At 37.8% G+C, this 15,823-nt stretch overlaps 1 protein-coding gene across 4 annotated transcripts in view; it reads left to right on the forward strand.

The window, feature by feature from the left end:
* The window catches only part of adcy3 (adenylate cyclase 3), a 43,930-nt gene extending 41,133 nt beyond the window's left edge, over positions 1 to 2,797 (forward strand). For all 4 annotated transcript variants that reach the window (XM_023330943.1, XM_023330944.1, XM_023330945.1 and 1 more), the window contains one exon: positions 2,236 to 2,797. In XM_023330943.1, coding sequence (XP_023186711.1) covers positions 2,236 to 2,415 — 180 coding nt within the window. In that variant the 3' untranslated portion in view covers positions 2,416 to 2,797. The remainder of the gene's footprint in view (positions 1 to 2,235) is intronic.
* Positions 2,798 to 15,823: the final 13,026 nt, after the last annotated feature.

A 15,823-nucleotide genomic window follows, 5' to 3' on the forward strand; every position in this document is an offset into this window, starting at 1 on the left:
CTAGTCTATGTCAGGCCACTGTTAATTGGCAATTGGTTTATGAGGCAAAAATAATCTGTTTTGCCTAATGTTATGAAATTATAAAGTACAAAATGTAATAAAATGAAAGTCCAATATACCGAAAAGAAAACATGAAATGTAAAGATGTGAACAAAATGCAGAATAGATGGGAGCATATCTAACAGATATCAGTGAGAGCTACACTGATTTCACCATCATTTGGTGAAAGCCTTAAGCAAAAATTGTCAGAATGGGTCATCCTTGCTGCAGAAATTGGTCCAGAAACACGCAGATTGAAGCAGAAAAGGTTTTAATAGCTCAAACCGACACCTTACAGGGAACTTACTGACTTTGACACGAATTGGCAAACGCAGCTAACCAACGACTAGGACTCCACAAACACTGGGGATCCCAGCGGAACTGAAATACACCGGGAAGCAATCAAGACAACAAAAAACAGCCGTGGGTAATAATGCCCCGGTGGAGGACTGAAAACGACCTAAAAAGAACACAAAAACACATCATGGCAGAAAAACTCAAGGGAACAAAATACAGTTCATGACAAAATAAACAAAATCTCTGAAGCAATATATAACAGAGTAAATTCACAAATCCACAAACAGTCTGATAAAAAAAAAATCATAAAATTAAGTTGTCAAGAGAAGGATTTGTCTTCCTTTTTTGTAAAAAGGTGGAAATTGCCTTCCCAAAACATAAACATTGATTATAATAAGATTATTTTATATCCCAAGTTGTTTTTGAAGGAAATTGACATTCAAGTTATGGGAAAAATACCACCTGAAATATTTGAGTCCCTAGTGATGGCATATTTCTGTTTCTAATTTCATCAAATTTACATTCAAAAACAACAATATTTTGGGGTCATTTCAGGCCCGGCTATGGGGCCCTAAGTGAAATTTGGTTTTGGGGCCCTCTAGTTCTGCTAACAATGTGAACTGGCTGCAATGAGCAGTCATATAATTAGATCATTCACATAATTGCTATAAACGTATTTCATCTCTGGCAGTGCTGTTTTAATTGCATCCTATTAGTATGTATCACATAGGACTCATTTATCCAGCCGATTTATCTGCGACGGTTTCCTGAATGTGTGAGACCAGTGAATGGCAGATAGTTACATGTGAATCCCATCTTATCCCCTGATCTTATCTTAGTCAGCAAAGGTTTCAACATCAGCCTCTTTCATCTTCTGCTCTACAGTGAGAGGTTTGATTGACAGACCAACCAGGTCAGGTCTGCATGTTTGCAGTTAACAATATTCATCCCATCGTTTCCAACTCAGGAACTTTCGTGCTATCTTTACAAACATTTCAGACAAAAAAAAAATGTTTTTGGCCAAAATCAGTATCGGCAAGATTGGTTTAAGATCTTTTTAAAGATCGGTAACTGGGGATCAGCCAGAAAACTGCAATCACACACCTCTGATTAAGATGGACTAAATGCACACATATTCATGAGAAACTCTGATTAAATTAATTTCTCTTAAGTGCAATTAGAAGTGCTAAATTTTAATTGGAGAAGTTTCACATAACTTAGAAGTTGATGTAAAAATAATGTTTGTTTTAGCCACATAAATTACCAGCAGCAAACAATGTATCACCAACTACAGCTTAGAGTAGCTCATTGACATATTAATGTAGTAGCCTGTAGCCTGATTAGAAGTTTTAATTATCAAATGTTATCAAACATACCGTTTTGAAGCCAAAAAACATCAGAAACATTTAGGGCTGACAACAAGAATCAACTCATTTAAAGTTAGAACTCAGTTACAAAGAAGCTACCATAAATGTTTGGTTGACGCATTAAAACAAACCTTTATCATGTTTTTTTCTATTCTTTCTCTTTCCCTGAACAATAAGTTCTTTATTGAGACATTGTTTAATTATCTTATCTTCCACTGGAGCTTTGGACGTTTGGATGCGCTCTGCACATTGCGATGCAGGTCATATTACCGCTTAAGCATGACCTACCGTGGCCACAAGGGGGTCACTAATCAGTAGTGAATTACTTTTTGGGGGTTTGCGGTATGTCCTCAAAATAATCTTAGCCATATTTTTAATAAGGTTTGTAAATTGTTGTTTACAATCTTGTAGTTTAAGATGTCTCTGATATCCAACATCACTGAGCAAAGATGTTGGATATCCATGAAATAATTCTGTTTTCAATTAATTTTTTGTCTTTCATGATCTGTCTGACAGCACGTTTTTTCCCCAGGTAGTGGAGGACTGCTATAATATTTTGAAGGAGTATGGATTCCGCTTTGTGAGAAGAGGACCCATCTTTGTAAAGGGAAAAGGAGAACTGCTCACTTATTTTCTTAAAGGAAGAGACAAACAGGGCTCATTTATTAATGGTTCATCCGTCACTCTACCACATCAAGTAGTAGATAGTTAAAGTTCTTGGATCTTTAGTCAAACACTTCCTTTTCCCATCAGTCACTTCTACATTGTTGTGAATGCTGTAACAAGCAAAGGAGAAACGATTTGACAACCCAATTTTTTAAAAAAGATTTAAAAGTCCAATTATGTATCACAATTTCAGAAATGTCTGTCAGTCTGCAACACTTCAGAAAGATGGAAAGATAGATGACCAGATACAGTGGGGGGGGGGAGTATTTAGTCAGCCACCAATTGGTCAAGTTCTCCCAATTTAAAGATGAGAGTGGCTAGTAATTGACATCACAGGTAGACCTCACCTATGAGAGACAAAATGTGAAAACATCTAGAACAGTGGTTCTCAAATGGGGGTACGTGTACGGTTTGACTGGTTTTATACCTTCCTGGTGGTCACCGTCTTCTGGTTTTCTCTTTTGTTTAACCATGCAATGTTTGCAATATGGATGTATTTGTCAGGTTCACTGATATAAGTTGTTTGGCTTTAATAAATCAGACAGTGATTTTACAGCACTGTACCTCTTTTTAATTCCAAAAATGTTTTGCCCGTGTCAGGGGGTACTTGACTAAAAATATATTTTTAAGGGGGTACATCACTGAAAAAAGTTTGAGAACCACTGATCTAGAAAATCACATTGTCTGATTTTTTAAAAGAATTTATTTGCAAATGATGGTGGAAAATAAGTATTTGGTCAATAACAAACAAGCAAGATTTCTGGTTCACACAGCCCTATAACTTCTATTAGAAGAATGAAAGGGGCCATGTGTTGTGAGATTTTGAGTGCAAACCTAATTCCATCAGGAAGATGGAAGTGACTGGGTCTTTCAGTATGACAATGATCCCAAGCACACTGCCAGGGCAACCAAGGAGTGTCTTTGTAAGAAGCATTTCAAGGCCAGTTTCCAGATCTCAACCCCATAGAATACCTTTGGAGGAAGGTGAAAGTCCGTGTTGCCCAGCAACAGCCCCAAAACATCCCTGCTCCAGAGGAGATCTGCAAGGAGGAATGGTCCAACATACCAGCAACAGTGTGTGCCAACTTTGTGAAGACTTACAGAAAATGTTCGACCTCTGTCATTGCCAACAACAGATATATAACAAAGTATTGAGATGAACTTTTGTTATTGACAAAATACTTATTTTCCACCATCATTTGCAAATAAATTATTTAAAAAATCAGACAATGTGATTTTCTAGATATGTTCTCTCTTTCTGTCTCTCATACTGGAGGTCTATATGATGAACATTACAGGCCTCTCTCATCTTTTTAGGTGGGAGAACTTGCACAATTGGTGGCTGACTAAAAACGTTTTTCCCCAACTGTGGTATTTTATATTGAATTTTTATGCAACTTTTAAATTAAATAAAATAATTCATAACAGTATTACTTAGAAATGCCATTTAGTAGTGCCATGTGTAGCTTATACCATATATTTAGACAAACTGTTTAAAACAAACTGTAACTGTTTGTTACTGTTGTTGGAGGACAAAGCTTTTTATTTTTTAGGTCAGTTAGGATTAGAGAAATATTAACACAGAATTAGTCTGTGGTATTTGCTGTATGGGTTATCACAAAGCAACGGCCAACACAATGTCCCGATTTGAATCCCAAAGAAACCGCAGAGGACAGTGATGTCACCTCAGACTGCAGTCTGTGGAAATGCAGTCTGTGGATGTATCAGAAATGAGAAAGTTGAGAGAGAGCTGGTGGACTGCTTCGTACAAAGTGCAATAACAACAATACATCTCAAATGTGAAAAAAACTGGAGTTGATTTAGACTTTTGGGAAAATACAGTATGAGTACCTAAAATACTATTTACAGCTTGGGAGTGGATGAAAAGAATAAATACCTTGTTGTATACTGAGACAACATACTGGACAGAATCTGTATACAAGAGGGAACTGTATTTGAGAAAGTTTAGGTCCTTTAGGACAGTGTTAGCGTTTCCAAGTTAAGTCTCCAACCTCTGTAATAAATATTTTCTCATCAAATCCATGACATCTAGTGCACCTCCAACTACATCTTTATGGTATAGGAATCCAAACCTGTGCTGTTTTTCCTCAAGCTTAACTACTATATGAACATTTATTACTTCTCTTTAAATCTAGTAATTAAAAACTAATTTTTTAAAAAGACTGGATTAGAAGAAGTAACAAATTCATTAAAACCTTGCAGGATTAAAAAAAAACTAAAGTCAAAGCAGTCTGAAACCTGCTCTAGCCAAGAAGAAGAATTTATTACAGCCGGCTGGGACTGTTTGTGTATGACTTTATATTGTTTTAAAAGTCCATCAGATATTGTATTTACCCCTTCAGAAAACTAGTTTTCTTAAATAAGAGTTTGTTCCAAAATGTAATCTTGAATTGCAGAATTTGTTTTTATGCACTAACAAAATGACAGAGATTAAGACCTTCTAATGCCAAATTTCTAGATGAATCAAAAACAGAGTGTTTTGTCCGTGTGATTACAGTTAACACCTGTTTATCTGTGTCTTTGTATTTGGCACTTCTTCACTATTTATTGGATTAAATATTGTTTGGGGAGTTTCATTTCCTTCACTCTGAGCTAGAAATTTTCCAATAAAAATCTGGATTATGTAAATCCACATTTAAAACATTGTAAATGTTCTGAAAAAAACTACAAACCTTGCAAAACAATCAAAGTTGTTCAGATTTAAGGTATATGTGACAATATACTGAGTGACACACAGTGTAGTAATAAATATGATTATTGAACTTAAGGAATGACAACCAAAAATGCTTTCTTGCCAAAAATATTGTTGTAGTGAAAGGATTATCTTAACTTGAAGAGATTACCGGAGGTATTGTGTTGTGAAATGATCAATATAATTTAATACAGCGTTCAGTTGGAGAGATGTTCATGTGACATTATTGTAAAGTCACAGCTAACATGGACAGTCCATAACCCCAGAGTCCTGACCCGAATCCTATGGAGATGCTGTGGCGTGAACTTAAAAAGGCAGTTCATGCTGGAAAAACTTCCAGTATGGTTGAAGTACAATAAATCTCCAAAGATGAGTGGAACAAAATTTCTCAAAAGGAAGACTCACTGAAAGTTATTACAAATGCTTTATTGCAGTTGTTGCTGCTAAGGGTGGCCCAACCAGATCTTAGGTGTAGGAGCAATCACCTTTTTTTTCTTTTCTTTTTTTTTTACAGAGGGCCACAGAGATTTTTATTTGTTTTCTCCCTTAAAGGGGCAGCATTATGTATTTTCCAAGCACATAGTACCACTTTAGAGCACAATCAAATAACTGTGCTACCTTAAGTTGTTATAAAAATGCTACATCAAAAATGACTTAAAAGAAATTTACTTTGTAATAAATGTTTTGAAATTGGGCATCTGGCACCTTAAAAACTTACGCTCTTTCTGAAACTCTCTGCCTTCAGGAAGCTGTCTCAACAGCATTCCTTTATTAACTCTTTAAAATAATGTTTACCAGTGTTGCACTGAGATATAATGAGCTCAGCAGATGCAACTTTTCACCAGTTGCTTCCTAATTGCTGCTGATTAGTCTGAAAGAGTTGATTGGAGGAGTCATTTATTTTATACAATACTGCCCCTTTAATAAAAAACATCTTCATTTAAAAACTGCACTTTGTGTTTACCTATGTTGTCTGACTAATATTTTAAATTTGTTTGATGTTCTGAAACACTGACGTTTGACAAACATGTAAGAAATAAGAAATCAGGAAGAGGGCAAACACTTGCCTTTCCTCGTGGAAAACATTGGTAAGGCTCAGTGAAGACAGGTGACTCTGCTGCCCTGTAGCCCTGTTTTAGTTTCCTATTGTCGAGAAGAAGGCTATGTAAAAATGTTGATTTGAATTTAACTGCAGCCCTTAACAGCTCCTCGCCATTCTATAGGAAGATCCTCCTGACATCAAGTGACTGCAAGCAAGGGTCTGTGTTTCAGTGTAAAGGTTGGCCTGCTACTGTTTGATGAGTCAATGCTTGAGACCCTACCAATGTTTACCTGGGTACACTTCTAGAGCAAACAAACTGTATTTTACTATGTGTTGTATCTGGAGTTTAATTAGCTATTTTAAGATTTCTGGTGTTCAGATATTCCAATTTTTCTTTTTTGATGTTTGCTATTTGAACACCTTGGTGTTTCATTTTGTTTTGTTGATATTTTATTCACCCGTATCTTTCCCTATAGGAGGCCTGGTAATTAACTACTTTTCTGAAGATCGTTTACTTTTTGGTTGTTTCATTCCTTTTCCCAGCGCCAGTATATTTAAAATATTTTACTGTTCTAAATTAAATCTATTTTTGCTAGTGGTCATTTTTAACAATTTTATTATTTGTCCAATAAACTACTCATTTTTTGCCAGTCATGCTTCTGTTGTTTGCAAACTTTTTCCTATGGGCTATTTATGGGGGAAATTTTCTGCCATAATCCAAGAGCACACATTTTCAGTCTGAAAGCAGGATTTAATATCTTTTGTTTTCAAAACTTTTAATACTTTTGCTTATATTTTTATTTTGAAAGCAGGACTTCTTTTATTTCATATATTTCTTCTGAAAACTTGTAATGATTGTATACGCACACTTAGTCTCTGCTTGGATCAAATCTTCTCTTGCAAAAGTCTCTGCTCGCTTGGTGGAATTTTCCTGCCATAATCCAAGAGCACACTTGGATGAAATCCTGTTTTCGTTCTGAAAGCAGGATTTCATAGCTTTTGTTCTCAAAACTTTTAATATTTTTGCTTACATTTCCATTTTGAAAGCAGGACTTCATGTCTTTCTTCTCAAAACATTTAATGCTTACTCAAAACTTCTCCTCGCGCTCACATTTAGTCTCTGCTCAGACTCTGCTCGTCTACAAAACGTAGAATTGCGTTTTAGCACAGTCTCCAGGTAACCTCTCAGCCAATAGAATGAAGTTGTACTGGGTGTGTCTGTGTGGCTATCGATTGTAGCAACCTTCGCCACCTACTGGACATAGGGAGAAACAACGACGTTAGCTTTCTGCTCCGTAGTACACTAAGCATCTGCCAGCAGTGTGCTACTGATCGCTAACAGCTACTGATATGAGGCAGGATTTTGTTCACCCAACCAACTCCCTACAGGCTCTCCAATTTCTGGGGATGAGGTTGCCGAGGTGGTTAAAGAGCTCCTCCATGGCAAGGCCCCGGGGGTGGCAACAAGAAGACCATCAGCATCATCGTCCTCCTCAGCCAGCCCTACCTCAACATCAACCACAGCTACAACCCCAGTGAGACCACGTGATTCAAAAAGAAAGAGGTGTCAGGTCTGCCCTAGCAATAAGGACACAAAGACCAATACATTGTGCTTCACCTGTAGGGTTTGTCAGCCCTATAGAGCTTTCCACATATAAAGCTCTAGTAAATTTCTATAGGGCTTTACATGTGGAAACACACAGTTCTAATGATTAAATATTTTTAAATGTTATTACTAGTTCTGCTTTTCATTTTGCATACATATTAAAGTTATATTGTTTAAAAAAAAGCTTTATTTTTTGCCCTTTTCTTTAAGTAAATATATATGGGTAGAAATTGACCCGAAACACCATAGATATTTAAACTCTCACGACAACTCCCCCCACCTCATCTGACGACTGGGCGGTTGAAACTGGGGAGTCAAAGGCAACGCACAGGCCGTCCGCAGCTCCTCCATCCTCTGGTCATACCCAAGGAAATAAGACCTATCCATATTGATGTGTAAGCATGAGTGTCTTAAAACCCTATAGAACCCCAAAAACCTAAAAACTTCTAAACTGACTAATCTTTTTGTAAACAGCAAAATCAAAGTAGCAGTGCAAACCCCCAGAATTAAGATCCAAAACAGGAAAAAATAAATCAACATTGTGGAAGTAAATTTCTTGTTTATTGTAGAGCGATCCTGCTCATAAGGTGTTGACATGTAATGAAAGTCCAAGGTAACTTGAGTTAAGTCAGTTAGTAAAAACACCTTATAAAAATTATTTTATTAAAGTGCAAGGACACATCATCAGTAGTGCACTTTGATTTAAAGTGAATTAAACCTTTATTTTTAAAAGAACACCAGAATCTGGTTTTAAAGTGAGTTAAATCCAGCTTTATTTTTCTATTCCTTACTATTTTTGTTTTTAGTGATCCCAAAAGAAGGTACATAACTAATCTGACCCCGGAGAAGACTTACCCAGCGTTAGCTGCAGCGATTCAGCTGTAGCCTCATGCGTTCTCTGTGATCAAAATGGCAGAATGCAGCTGTAGTACGCAGTAAAGAAGGAACCGTAATTCACTCCGGGCAAGTCCAGCGGCCATATAGTCCAACTCTCATTGTCCCTTCGAGGTCTTTGCCGATCTCCAACTCGTTTCAATGCTTGTTCTAACCCATCTAGTTCGAAAGAGGAGCTCATGCTGATTTCAACAGTATATAGTTTGTCAGGCATTGGAAATATTAGTTTAATTATGCTAGTTTTAATGATGATGACTTTAGCGCATGTTGAAATATTAGACTGATCATGATTGTTTTGAGTTGCCCTCAATTTAGGTTAGATTTAGACTAATGATTTAATCAATAAATAACTATCAGTCAAACATTTTTTTTAGATATAATGAGCACAATTTGATTAAAATTAGTAGTAGTGCAAGGATACATCAGTAGTTATATTAGATCATAGTCTTTTTTTTTTCCCCCGAAGAGTTTTTGCGGCACTCTAGTGACTTGTACTTTTTGCGACAGTAGGCAGACAGGAAAGGGGGGAGGACATGCGTCAAAGGTCACCGGGACCGGGAGTCGAACCCGCGACGTCCACGTCAAGGACTAAGGCCTCCAAACGTGGGGCGTGCTGTGGTGGCGCAGGGGGTTAGCACGACTATGATTCATTAGATCATATTCTTACGAAGTGTATGTCATAAATTCTTCTGAAAAATATTTCAGTTCATTATAACCGAAGACGTAGAAAACTAATCATAAAATATAAAGTGTGATAGATGTTTTAGTCCTGAAACTGCTCAGGTCTGTTTTATAGGGGTTTGAAGATATTATATGAAACGTGCTAATTTTTAGAATCAAATCTGCTGTTTGATGCACTGGGTCAGAGGTCAGGAGAGCTCTGTGTGGTTCAGGAACCAGTTTCAGGCAGTTTGAAGGGATGAAAAACACGGATAGCTGATAAACTTTGGTCCCTTTCTCGAGTAAAATGTTTCTGTATGAAATGAACACATCTATTCTTCGTACCCTGGGAAAATGCGCAGGGAGGATAGCTTAGACAGTGATGAATTCATTCCTTGGCCTTGGTAAAAGCTGCATGGTCTCTGGCTTGCAAACAGCAACATGTCATTACGGGCTGTTTGAGTCCACCTCTAAACTGTACGTTATAAAGCATCAGACGGTAAAAAACCTTCACTTTTATATTTAATATAAAAGTAATGGAACTAAAACAACTGGTCAGATCACTGGGGTGGAACTGTCTTAACTGCCACACACAGTGGTCTCCGAAGGCGCGTCTTCGTATTTCTTCTTTGTGGCTTTGGTTTCTGATGATTATGTAGAGTTGTTGATGTGATTTTATGCACTTGATTATTTGATCATTTCTGGCTGATTGTGAAGTTGAACAATGACTGTTGTTTTTGTGGTTTCACTTTTACACACAACATTAACGGACCTGGAGAGACGAGATAACAACGAGCAACAGGTAGAAAATATCTCGTTTCACAAGACTGGGGACCAAGGACTTCTGCATAAATTCTCAGGTGCACCTGTGTGACAGTCATCCGCAGCTCGCCATGTTCGACTGACCTATAAATAATTCTGACCTTTCAATGCCAAAGGTCTGTTAGTGAAGTTCCCAGGGCTGGCAGACCAATTTCTCCTAATAAAACCGACAAGAGACATCAGGCTGGGAGAGGAGATCAACATGGACTATGCGGTGAGGACGTGCTCATTTGGGTTGGGGAGGTCAGGGGATGATCTTGGCTGGATGGGTGAGGTTGGTTCACCTCCCCCCCAAGAGAAATTGTGAAGTCAAATCAGAAAAAAAAGACATGCGCTCACTATGTTCCACACGGGCCTAAAAGAGGGACGGACAATGAAAGAAAAAAAAGCGGAAAAGAAAGCCAAACAGAGAGGACTGGAGTTTGGGGATGCTTCATCAGAAATCCTGGAATTTGTGCAGATCTGGACAAATCTGTAAATGAGCGGAGAGGCAGCCGGTTTTTACCTGCTTCTGGACCATTCATGGAATATCATGACACACATTAAATAAATGGAAGGATAAAAAATGAAGAAAACTGCTTGGTCCTTTGAGTAAAACCCCTGTTAATAAAAGTCTACATTGATTTGTCCATCCCTTCTCAAGTGGGGAAGCTGCATAGATTAGAAAATAACTTGACAGAAATAGTTTAGTCTTATGTTGACAATACTGTATTCAATAATTTATCACTTAAAATTTTATTTTTATTTGTTTGACTGTGGTGTTGTAGTAGTAAAAAGTTCTGTGTAACTTTTATAGTGTTGTAATTGCTCTTTTGTGTGTACTCCAGTCAAAGTTCATTATGACTTTAAATTGTGTTGTTGCAATTAAGATTTTTGTTTTGTCTTCTGCTAATAATAAATTATTTATTCCACTTTTTTTCTTCTGGTCCTGCATTCAAGATGGTTGACCAACCATGCTAGAAAATGTTTTCCTTTTACATTCGTTTTACACTTTGGCTTTGAGTATGTGTAAAATGTTTGGTCAAAATGCCAAGGCAGCTGACCTTCCTTGCAGTGGAGGACATTTTGTGAGTTCAACCCCCAAAAAAATCCTCCTCTTTGGGCTGCTTGCTGTTCCTTTTATTGTCCACTATATGGTGGCATTGCCATGTCATGTGAAATCTGGATGGCTGTGGTAGCTATTTTCAACTTTAGTATTGCTTTCTGTTGCATTAAGATGGCCCAAATGAAACACACTGTTTGTGGATTAGAGTTGAGAAAACAGAACATATTTTTTCAAATGAAGTCAGATTCCTTTTTTCAAGACACTGTAAAGGCATTTCACTACCCATTTCTGGGGTAGGGAGGGGAAAAATTACCTGCATAATCATTATAATTATAGAGGGCCAGTTTGATATTTGGATGTGTTTTGCAATGAAGCCAAGCGACCTCCCACTTGGTTCTGGACAACAAATGTTGGTTAGTATATGGGATGAAAACCTGTTGACATATTTCATAAACGGTCAGCAGGAGGATTCCCCTTGTACCCACCCACTGACCCAAAAACCAACCATGTTGGTGTTGTCTCCTCTGAATCACAGCTCCTCTCGTTACCTCCACCTTGTTACTCCTCATCACTTTCTGTGGTTTCCCTGGATCTCCTAGTGTTGCTGGTTTTTTGAGTTATATTTGGATTTTTGTTATTCCCTGGACTTCTACTTTTTTTTGTAAGTTTTATTGTTTTTGCATTAAATACACATCAGAACTATTTCATCTTTCACCTGATGCAATTGGACCTACACTATACCATAATCCTGACACTAAAGAAGGATTTCCAAAGGGAGACAATGCGTAAAAATAAATAAATAAATAAAAATATTTGACAAAACATACACTAAATAACCAAGGGAGGGTTTCCCAACCTCAGAAACACATAAAAGAAAATGTTTTAGAACACCTTCTACCTGTCAAGAAAATCCGAGCTCATCCCACTTCCCCATGCTGGAGATTTAAGTTTAACAGTAATAATAAATAAAGTTATCTTTTAAATGAATACCTCAAGTGACATCAAGGCCCAACAGTAGACTTAGGTGTCAATAAAATAAATCTGGTTGTGTGTGTTGTTTTTGTCTCATGCAAACTTTGCTTTAATTCTACTTTTCTCTATCTAATCATAAGAAATCATAGTCAGTCAGAGAGAGTCATTAAACAGGAAAAGCAGGTTTCCTGGAGAAAGAGGAAGTTTCCAGCCTGCAGATTTATAAAAATAGCTGAGACTATTCCTTATTTTAAAGCATGAAAGTTTAAAGAATGAAATCTAAACATTTTGAGTAATTTGATAAGATTCAAAGTAAAATACTTATATTAATATTGGTTTACTTGTAATAATATTTACACGTACATTTGTGGGAACACTTACAAGAAAAACAAGTAACTGTAACTTTAGTATTAAATAATTAGAATCATGTATTATTCTTGGTTTCTTTTCAGAAAAACATCTGTAATAACTCACATTAGGATTATAATGCGAGTGATTAATAAGTTATGGTTATAAAATCATAAATGAATGCTAAATCAGAGAAGCTGAAGAAAATAAATGTGATATAAGTTATGGTTATAAAATTATAAATGAATGCTAAATCAGAGAAGCTAAAGAAAATAAATGTTATATAAATGTGATTTTGACATTGAACTTGAAATGGTGTAAAAGGTGTAACTGCAATTAAACATCACTGATATGTTGGAGGTAGAGAGTAGGTGAAAGGTGAAAGGAAGGGAAAAAGGGGAACTAACAGGAGAGCAGAGATGATCAACGCCTTATTTGGAGAAAAGGTGAAAGGCAAGGGACATAGGAGGTTGAGCAACCCTGAGACATTAGCACAGACATCAGGACATAATGTCTGTAAGACAGTGATGGATATGAGATCATCTGTCTAAGCAGACAGCCAATGAAAACGCACCAAAAGGTGGATAAACCCTATAAAAGGTGGGTGCAAAAGAGGAACCTTTGGTTGGATCCTCCGGGCAGCTTCGAGCCAAGATCGAGATGGACAAAGAACTCTGCAGCTGAAGAAGAGCCGGGGCCACAGAGCCGAAGACTGTCCTGCTCATGGGGACCAACCCGTCAGACCCACAACCTGTGGCTTCGAATCGAACTTCTCTCATCGGCTGGGTTCAGACCCCAAAGACAAAGATGAAGACAAAGGCAAAGAAGAAGAACTGGTGCCTTTTTTCCTGCCAGCACCAAGTCCTGTGTGACCTCACCATCCATGTGGAGAGGAGGCTCATCAGATCTACAGAGGTCCCTGCCTTCGCCGATCAACATCTTCCTCCTGCTGCAACACCTTCTTCATCATCAGACCAGGTCTGGGGTTCGAAACGTCAAACTCCGTCCGTCTCTCTCAAAGGTTCCCTTTTTTAGTTCTCAGTATCAGCAGTAGGGAAAGATAGACTAGATGACTGATTTTACTTATTTGATTATTTCTGCTACTGAATTAAGCTGTACTGACCCTTGCAAAAATGCCTTACTAATAAAATATTTAGCATAAAGAAAATCTAAAAGATGTTGTGGACATTCAGTTAATGAGTCACCTTAAAGTTCTTTGATGGTTGTAAAATAGCTATGATGTTTGATTCTGGAGAGGAAGAGGTGGAAAATGTTTTATAGGTTGCTGTTAGCCCAAATGTAAAACAACATCCTTGGGACTCGCCCGAGTCACTAAAACCTACCTGGTTCAATAACAAATGCAAGTTGTAAAATAGAGAACGAGCGACCGTTAACAGGTGTGCTCTGTGAAACTAGTTGGCTGTAGGCTGCTCAGTCTGGCTAATTCACAGGGGGAAGAAGGGTGGGACACCTGGATGTTGGCCGTCAGAAACCAGGCGAATCGTTTCTCGAAACCAGCTTAAACAGAGTTTACTTCAGTTCTGGACAGGGTAAATCCCAGCAGATTTAGGAAACTCAATTAACCCGTTAGAAGGAGAGCTGGTAGCACATCTCCCCTCTCAGAAGAGGAAGTAGAGAGTGAGAGAGTAGAGACAGAAAGGAGGGGGGGGGTGTTGCGCAACAACATACCTTATTTTCTTATGGTTTCTTTGTACTTTTCTGTTTTTATAATTGTTTGTGTAGATTTTCCTATTTCAAAAGATGCAAACATTTGAAAAAACTGAACAAAAAAGATGTGCCTTGTAGTGGAAAAATTAAAGTAAGGTCACACCTGCTAGTTGTATTGCTATATGTTTTATTCTAAGTTCCAGTATATTCCCACCAAGTTAAACTATTTTGGTTACATGTACAAGGTTGGATGTTGTTTTTCAAAGCTGCATGGGAACCAGTCTGTTTCTCCCATGCCTAACCCTTATCTCTTTCTATAAAACTCATGTGTTGTCTCTGCCTGGCAGAGCTTTTCACCCAGACCTGCTTCATTACTGATTGTCTTACAAGCTCTCTGTATTGTGCACAATATATGAATAAACCTGATTGAGTGATTTCACCTGAACAGTGCTTGGAAATAGTATTTTTTCCGCGACATGCCCTAATGCAACATTTTGTTCCTAATGGATCTTCTTCAGGCCAGGTACATCAAATTGGCTGTGCTGAGCTGCCAGGGAGATGCTGAGTCTTTACTGGTCTAAGCAGAAATTAGGGGAGAGCTGCATGTATCTCCTCCTCTTACTTTACCATTTACTGTTTCTTTTTTTCTCTCTCTGGCAAATTTGTTAGGGTCAGGGATATAGGATCAAAACCCACTTGCACATTTGAACAAACAAAAAACTCTAAAACTGAAAGTGGTAGGGGCACCAAAGTTTGAACAGAGTCTGTGGGAAGGGCCCCCACATACCCTCCACGTTTGGTGGGTATGGCTTATTCCCTTGACATAGCTGCCATAGACTCCTGCTTCATTTGAAAAATTGATTACTGGAAATCATAAGTGCTCATTTGACCCTACTTGGAGTGTATACTCCCTTCAACCCTCTGCAGGTGCCCACTGCGTTTGGTGTTCCTAGCCCACTCCCTGCCATAGACTCCCATTCATTTTTCAGCCTAGTCAAAGTCTAGCTAGGGACGTCCTATCTACCTGGGACTTAATCCTAACCTCAGTGGCCTCTTACCTTAACTATACCAGATTTTATTCCATGTGTCTTTGTTTTGGAGCTCAGTTTTTTTAAATAAATCACAGATCAGCATGGATGAAGGATTTTTATGTTATTGCTGCTCTAAAGGCTGGAATTTGGTTTTAACAGTCTGATCTTTTAACCATGTTATTTAGTTTTGTCTCCATGCTGTTTTGAAGACAGAAATCACAGCTTAGCTTTAAAATCTCATCTCTGAGCTTCTGTTGGATGAAGAACTTCTACTCGAATGCTGCTCTGAAAATTAAGATTTAGTTGTGAAAGTCTGCTTTTTAACCAAGTTATATTTCATTTTTCTTCAAACTCTGTTTCTAAGCCAGAATCTCAAAGCTCATCTCTGAGCTTCTGTTAGGTGCCAGAAATGTGTGTTAATGCCGTTCTGAACATCAGAAATGGACTTTAAAATTGCCATCAGCATTACCCAGAATGCATTGCACGGTGGGGTTTCAGATTTCAGATTTCAGCTGATTTTGCTGCAAACCCAAACAAACCATAAACCGTTGTGATTAGCATGAGCTCCTCTGTCAAACTGGATGGTTTAGAATGAGATAGTAAACATGTAGAAAGGGTTAGGGTAGGGTAGGGTTAGGGTTAGGGTAGGGTTA

The sequence above is a fragment of the Xiphophorus maculatus genome, chromosome 3, assembly GCF_002775205.1.
Source record: "Xiphophorus maculatus strain JP 163 A chromosome 3, X_maculatus-5.0-male, whole genome shotgun sequence".
Classification (NCBI taxonomy): Eukaryota; Metazoa; Chordata; class Actinopteri; order Cyprinodontiformes; family Poeciliidae; genus Xiphophorus; species Xiphophorus maculatus.